Raw genomic sequence first — 8,209 nt, 5'->3', positions numbered from 1 at the left:
TTTTCTTACGTTATCAACATTTTACTGACTGAAAAATTACATATTGTTGTATTAGTCAGTTGAATTAAAACATGGTAACAATGTCAAATGATAAAAAGTCCTCCTGCTGCTCTCGCTTGGTTATTTGTGTTTTCTCCCCTCTGTATGAAAAATACATAAAAACACATCCTTTTTCTCGTCATCTGCCAAAGTAAAGTTAATAGTCCCATTATAGCTGATGGATTGTTCTCATGGTTTATTCAGTGCATCCTCCTGCCTCTCCATTGTCTTCGGCCTCTGGGAAGCTGCTAATGCGGCGCCAGTAATACCCGAGGTAACCTGTTATGTCTGATGTTTATTTTTATGCCAGTAATGACAAAAAAGTAGCCCGTCAATAACAGCAAACATAAAATGTAAAGTCCAGGCCATCCTGGAGAGTCAAATAGTCACCTGTGTGTTTTTACCATTTGAACCACAGAGCAACTGTGACAGAACAAAATGATTTACTGAGCAGCAATCACAATAAGTCACGTTGGCGTACAGTATATGAGACATCAATCCACTTACAACCACTTCCTGTTCTACTGACCACCACTTGTTGCTTAAATAAACATGGAAAGGGAAGTAAAAGAGGGGAGGAGGTGGGTGGGTCAGGATGACACAATCATAATAAGTGCACACACACTTGATTTGGACTCATTGGGTGTTTTCCAATCAGTGTGACTCCAATGATGTCCTACATTTACATAAACACACACACACACACACACACACACACACCTATATCTGTCCTTTACTCTGCACACACACACACACACACACACACACGTACACACCTATATCTGTCCTTTACTCTGCACACACACACACACACACACACACACACTCCTTTGCTGACTCTCACGGAGAAAAGGGAAGGAAATGTTTGCTTACGCACAATCAGCTGATGACTGGCACAGTGTTTCCTGTTCTAATGACCTTCCGTCCACCCTGTAATCACACTGCATGCTGGGATATTGTCTGTAACGTATGAATGAACCTTTAATGCTGTTTTGGTGAACTTTGATTGCTGGCAAATAACTAGCTGTAAACAGAAATGAGCAGAGTGAGCTCTGAGCCAAGGACAAGATTTAACCAAATACCAACCTGTTAATCTGTCTGTAGACATGACCCAGCAGCAGAGGGCTGGTGTCACAGTGAAATAGCTCCGTCAGCGGATTAGTAGACGGTCGTTGTCTGCCACCTGCTGGAGAGAGACAAGTACTGAGGAATGATACCATGATTTATAATATATATACTGTATATATTTTAGCAAAATAAGATAATTCTTTATTAGTCCCGCAGTGGAGAAATTGCAGGATTATAGCAGCAGTGCACAAAAGAGACACATAATAAAATAAAATAAAACAAGTAATATAAATAAACAGTAAACCAGTAATAAAAACAGTAAAGAATCCACAAGTGGGTTTTCTTGCTTTTCTTAGTGATTTTTGCTTTGTTTTATATATATATATATATATATATATATATATATATATATATATATATATATATATATATATATATGACTTAAATCTTATATTGAAAAATACACGGAGTGTTTTAAAAGAAGTTATGCACGAATACACAATACAGTGAGCTGTATTTTTAAACACACAGGTACACACAGTTGTGTTACATCTGTTTACAGACTACAACATTAAGGACCTGACTTTTAGTTAATATTGATTATTTATTTTGCTATCATTAAAAAATACAAATAAAACAATGTGACCAACCGAATTTAGTAATTATTTTTGTATTATATAGGTATTTATTTGCACTTAAATTATACTTTACTTAATTATTGAAGATGTCAGAATTAATAAGTATGTTGTATTATAATACAATAATTATAATAACGATGTTTAACAGTATCGCAATTTAAATTAACACTAAAGAGGGGTAAATAGTTCATTGAATTGTTGCGCTCTTCCACATCCGGCGCAGCCCGTGCTGATAATCGAGCACACCTTAAAGAGACGGGCTTGAAGCTCAACCAATCAGTGTTGGCCGAACGCAAACGAGCCGCAGCTGATTGGCTGTAATCACAGTCGCTCAAATGTCACAACAGTGACAGTTCCGCATTGCCTAATTTCAACCTGGGAGCTTTCTAAGGAATTTGCGTGATTACAGTGCCTTTGAAATTTAGATTAAAGTTTCGCTTTCAGGTTTTTGTAATTCGTAAAGTGTCACGTGAGATAACCACGTGACTGCTGAAGCAAAGAAAGATGCAGGCAATAAGGTGAGTACTCCTTATATTCATGTAAACACTCCAGCTGGCTGAATGAAGGATGTAAGTGGGAAACAATGTAACTTTAACTGCTACTTAGTAGTCGATACAACGTTTATGTTTGCCTTAGTTCAGAGCAAATGTATATAGCGTTAGATACATTTATTTGTATTTTAGTTATTTTTGCTTTGTCATTGTTCACATCACACCCAGTGTGTGGCTTGGTTGAGTCACACCTGTTGAGTAACATCAGTAACACCGGGGTTTCTCTGCAATGCTCCAGAAATGTCTTCCGGGGTGCCTGGTCCTCTGCGGAGAGGCTCGAGGGCCGGACCGTGATCATCACCGGGGCCAACACCGGGATTGGCAAGGAGACCGCCATCGACCTGGCCAAGAGAGGTGGGTCTGACCTCACACCGCCCACAGGATGGGTTCTTTCATCCTCTATGTTAATGTGTGTTACCTACTGCCAGGGCCTCACGTGGAGGAATATGGAATGTGCATTTGTTCTGCAATATATAGAATAAGCCACATTTCTCAAATGCATCAGTGTTTCATTTAGTCCCAACACTATTATATTTGTATGTACTGGGTACATTACTTTATTTGTGACAAGATTAATCAAACTTCACTCTAAAAGCAAAGTGCATAAAGTTACTGTAACTGATGAAAGCAGTAGAAAAAAGCAGAAGAAGAAGTATTGAGCTTTCTGCAATAACTTAAATGTACAAAAGGAATACTCAAGTAGGTCCAATATATAATATATATATATTATATATATGCAATTAGAGAAATATTGAATTAAAGAATACATTAACAAGACTCAATAATCTCAAACATGCAAGCTTTTGAGACTCAAAGTTACACATGTCAGTCTGTACTCAAACCGCATTGGAGTTTGACACTCCGCTCTAATTACAAATGACAAAAAACAAAGATTCCAGTCTCTAATTAAGCTTAAGAAGTGACTTTTGGGCACGTAGGATACATTTTAATTCATCTAATTATGTATTCCCTCTTCCATTCAGCTGCTTCACAACACCACAAATTGGAGTTTTTTTTAAGTCAATTAAACCTTGGATACATCATGTACACATTTGGTCACAAGGGGGTGCTCTTCACCCATGTGGCATTCAATTACAGTTCATGGAGATATTTCTTATGTTGTATTTCACTGCTGTTTATTTTCGTGTTCAGGGGCAAAGGTCATCATGGCGTGCAGGGACATGGAGCGAGCGCAGGCCGCTGTGAAAGAAGTCATGGAAATCTCAGCCAGCGAAAATGTTGTGTGCATGAAACTCGACTTGGCAGACAGCAAGTCGATTAGAGAATTCGCCGAAGCCGTCAACAAAGGTGAACCCGATTTTATTTTATAGAGATAAATGTACACGTAGAGAGATTTTAAAGAGACAAATGCATTTACCTTCTTAATGTCCTCTCCTACAGGAGAGCCAAAGCTCAACATCCTCATCAACAACGCCGGCGTGATGGTCTGTCCTTACGGGAAAACAGCTGACGGCTATGAGATGCAGATCGGCGTCAATCACTTTGGTAAATACAACTATGTCATCTCTTACCGAGGGGAGGAGTTAAAGATGTGTTGGGTCAAGGAACACACTTTTCTGGCCTTAATACACCCTCTAGTGTCTGATTTGATGCCCACATTATTGCTTTTAAATGTAGAATCCATTTTAAATGAGCTTATACTCTCAGCAGATACTCTGTTCTTTTTTTTTAAGCAGAGCTAATTTTGTAAGAGAAACACATTAATATTTTCTGCCAAAAAACTGTGAATTCCTGAAGCTACAAGGTTTGCTTTTAGTGTTTCAGCCAAGTCTCCAACTGGGAGAAACAATTTCCATAAATATAATGTCTGCTAGGACAGTTGGCTCTTTTTGTTCTCACTAAATCTAATATTTTGTCACATTACTTACAGTAACTTTCTTTTATTATGACAGAACTTATACGGATATTCAGAAGAAAAGACCACTAAGTCACTTTAAAACCTCTTATGCTCACCTGTTTATAGCCCTCTAATATGCGCTATTATTTCCCATAATATTGGTTTGGGACCCACAGGTCGGTCGCAGGAGATTTTATTCGGGTCACGAAATAAATTAGCAGAGTAAAGAAACATCCCATCATTCCTCAGTTAAGCTCTATTTCTGGAGTACACGTTTGAGCCACATGAGGGAGCCTGAATGTTTGTATTGTTCTGATAAAGTTTTACTGATAAGAGGAAATGAAAAGACGAGAGCGAGAGGCCGTCAAATCCACATAAAGGCATTTATTTGTTCTCACATGTAAAGTATTTAACATGTGTTTATGTTTTCAATAACACAAAGTTGTGTGTTATAAAGTGTGGGTCGTTTCTAAATGACTGGTTTACCTAATCAAGATAATACAAGATTAAGCAGAAAAGGCAGTATAAATGATCATGAAAATAAAAAAACAGGTCTTCTCACTATTTATAAATGAGGCCTTCTGTGAATTGGGTCGTGATGGTTTGACGTTTTAAAAAAGGTGGTTCCCAGAAATCAACGTTTGGGAAACTCTTATCTCGCAGAAACTTCCTTTTAGCTGTTCAGTATTTATTGCTGTTGATATTAGAGTTTGCTGCGCTGGTGTCTGATAAGACAAATAGACCTTTGGTGAGATAAAGAGTTCGGTTTATGACCCCGCCATCGGAACATTGTCCCTGTGAAGGTTCATAGACCGCCGCTTTAATAACTTCCTTGTCTTTAAACTTGCTTACTAAATATCCATGTAGTTTGTCTCCAATGCTTTTACTGGTTTTGATCAACACAACAGTCAAAAGGTTTATTTTACTACATTATTTTCACATTGTCTCTTAGGGCGTTCATAAATAGGTTGAAATTATAAGGAAGGAGTAATTGTAGCTGAGGAATTTGTGACGTCCCATTTTGCCTGCCAGTTATAGTTCCTCACAGTTTTCTACCAGATGTTTTATAGTTTACGCAGCAAACTTAAAATATGCTGATGTACTTTCTATTACTCACTGCTGAGTGTCAGTTCAAACTAAGACCTACAGCAAAGCAACCTTGAAAGTGACACGTTTCGTACATCGGGACTCATTTTTGCTGCGTTTCAACTGTCTATATTTTGTCCCGTTTACTGATTATTAATGTGGGTAAACTAAACAGTACAAACATATTTCAGTATGACACAATACAGCTCAACATCACCACAAACTACAGCCACAAAATAACCTCTAAGTCGAATCAACAGCTCTCTGAAACTGTTTCAACATGATAATCTTTGTAAAGGTAGAATTCAATTACTATAAACTGGGGAAAAAAAAATTCCCCTGCTATAAGTCTTCTTATATTCTTATTAATTCATGATGTCACTGCTGTATAATTGTGGCTAGAAAGTTTAAGGTACAAAAGTTCTTTCTGTTGTAGGTCTTTCTGTGCAGTTTATCAATTCAGTTTATCAATTTTTTTTTTTTTTTCTGTAATATTCCCAATTGTATATGATTTTTAAAAATGATCCTCTTCCTGTTTTCTCAAACTCAACATGGAAGTAATTTCCTTGCTCCTCAGGTCACTTCCTGTTGACGAACTTGTTGATTGACCTGATTAAAAGATCCGCGCCGGCCAGGATCGTCACGGTGTCCTCCATGGCTCACACCTGGGGCTCCATCAACCTGGAGGACATCAACAGCGAGAAGAGTTACGACAAGAAGGGCGCCTACTCTCAGAGCAAGCTGGCCAACGTCCTCTTCACCCGCTCGCTGGCCAAGAAACTGGAAGGTGTGCATTTTATTCCATTATTCACGCACCGTTTCTCTCATGTCGTACGGTGACGGTAATCGGGTGGTGACGTGTGTTTCAGGCACAGGCGTGACGACGTATTCCCTCCACCCCGGAGTCGTGCAGACGGATCTATGGCGCCATCTGAGCGGGCCTCAACAGTTTATGATGAAGATCGTCAGCCCGTTTACCAAAAACTCGTCCCAGGGAGCTCAGACGAGCATTTACTGCGCAGTGGAAGCGTCGCTGGAGAAAGAGAGCGGCGGATACTACAGGTACGCTTTGTTTTGACCGAGCCAGGTACGCTTTGTTTTGTGTTGAGCGAGCCAGACTCACAACAATGTGATGCGTGGACATCTGACCTTTTTCATTTGGTTTATTATCACATAAAAGAGCAACCCATTAAACATTTTTTTTTGGAGGGAGGGATAAAATAGTCTAGGGAGTTAGAACAAAATGATCTGCTGCTTATTCCCCCACACATGGTGTCTGTTTATAGGCCTTATCACAGTCTACAAGTTGCTACCGGATTCATTTCTAATTGATAAATGATTCTAATTATTTATATTTAGTTTAGCCTGACATGGGGAAAAAAAGTATTAATTCTGTAAATTGTCATGCAAATTCTTGCAAATGATTTATTAGTTACAACCTCCCAGATTGGGAACTACCAACATAATTTGCAATATAGTGACAAAAATGGTAAAATATGTATTGGTCTTCTATAAACATGAGCTATCTAGTTAGAGTTGTCTGTCACAGGCACTGAAATACCTGCTACGTAGCTTTAATAATGTTTACCTCCAAAATAAAGTACTTTAAAAGGATAATATAGTTGGCTTCTAGATTATATCCATACTTTTGCTGGATATATATTCTTTAAAATAAACGTAAATATAAATTTCCCAGTCGAACACGGAGAGGAACTGAACGCAGGCGCCACACCGGATGTATGAAAGAGATGATTCTTCATAATTTTAATTCACTCGTCCCGATGCGTCTTTGCTTACAGCGACTGTGCTCCTGCCAGCTGCTCGGCGGCCGGTAAAGACGACGTCCTGGCGCAGAAGTTCTGGGACTTGAGCTGTCAGATGCTGTCGGTAACGTGGGAATGAGGCGACATGGATCCACTGATACTGCATGGTCAAAATATTATCTTGATAAGAGTTTTCTTCGTTACATATTCTTCCAGCACTTTTTTTATGTTGATTTACATGCTAACATGCAGTTTCCATATAACGCTCATTTCACTATTTCTAATAAAGTAAATACATAGTAAATTATATAACTTATATAAAGATTGTGATTCAGATTTGCTAAATGATCACAATCTTGAATACTTTTCTATCCATTTTGATAATCGCTTTGTAGTAGATATTTGGACAGAATCGTGGAATGATTCAGAAAGTGTGTAGCGTGTCAGGCTACAAGTGTTTCTTCATGTCGCTAATGTTTGTCTGTATTTACTGGTATTAAACACGGTGAGACAATCCATAACGTTGTTTTTGTTCCTACTACGCAATTGATATTTCAATTAATTGGCTACAAAGAAACACATTTTGGTCAACAACAATATTTATTTACATTAAAAGACGTGAGCAGCACAACATGACAAGGCAGAGATGTAACTTCATTAATTGCCCATGTGATATGTTACTGCACCACATATTTTGGTTCTATACATATATTTTACTTAAAGCAACTAGTTTGTCATTTTGAAACCGTTTAGACATAGTTTCATTTGTTTTTTTGCATTGGCCCTGAAAAAAAAAGAAGATCTTCCTATCAGCGAACATGTGATGTTATTGTTCATATTAGTTGATAAGGTGTTACATGAATGCCCTTAATAACCAACTTGGCACAAGCTTCCTTCCCCGAATACTTTCGCCCTGATCTTACCTCTGGACTAAGTCACTTTTTTGGACGGAGAGTAATAAATATAATCGCAGTTAATGACTTTAATACCGCCTCATGATCTCTGTGTGACTTCAGTGGATTGATGGAGGCAATAAAACAGATAACGGCTCAATATGTGCACGACTGGACTGGGAGTTTCCAAAGGTAGCTGATGACCATCAGAACAACTAACCTGGTGCTTTAAATGGCGTTCTATGAAACTCAAATTATTAAACTATGAAAGGCTGTTCTGATTGGTTCCAGTGAAATCACTAATTTGACTTAG

General features: G+C 38.2%; 1 protein-coding gene across 1 annotated transcript; it reads left to right on the top strand.

Annotated features, from left to right (window-relative positions):
• The first annotated feature begins 2,153 nt into the window (after positions 1–2,153).
• rdh12l (retinol dehydrogenase 12, like) lies at positions 2,154–7,509 on the top strand. The gene is made up of 7 exons (XM_079233975.1): positions 2,154–2,263; positions 2,535–2,650; positions 3,449–3,604; positions 3,698–3,802; positions 5,818–6,027; positions 6,110–6,302; positions 7,040–7,509. The coding sequence occupies exons 1-7, from the start codon at positions 2,250–2,252 to the stop codon at positions 7,140–7,142; spliced, it is 897 nt and encodes a 298-aa protein (XP_079090101.1). The 5' UTR covers positions 2,154–2,249; the 3' UTR covers positions 7,143–7,509.
• The last annotated feature ends 700 nt before the right edge of the window (positions 7,510–8,209 follow it).

Source organism: Taurulus bubalis, assembly GCF_910589615.1.
Source record: "Taurulus bubalis genome assembly, chromosome: 18".
NCBI lineage: Eukaryota > Metazoa > Chordata > Actinopteri > Perciformes > Cottidae > Taurulus > Taurulus bubalis.
This window is presented reverse-complemented; position numbering and strand designations above follow the sequence as displayed.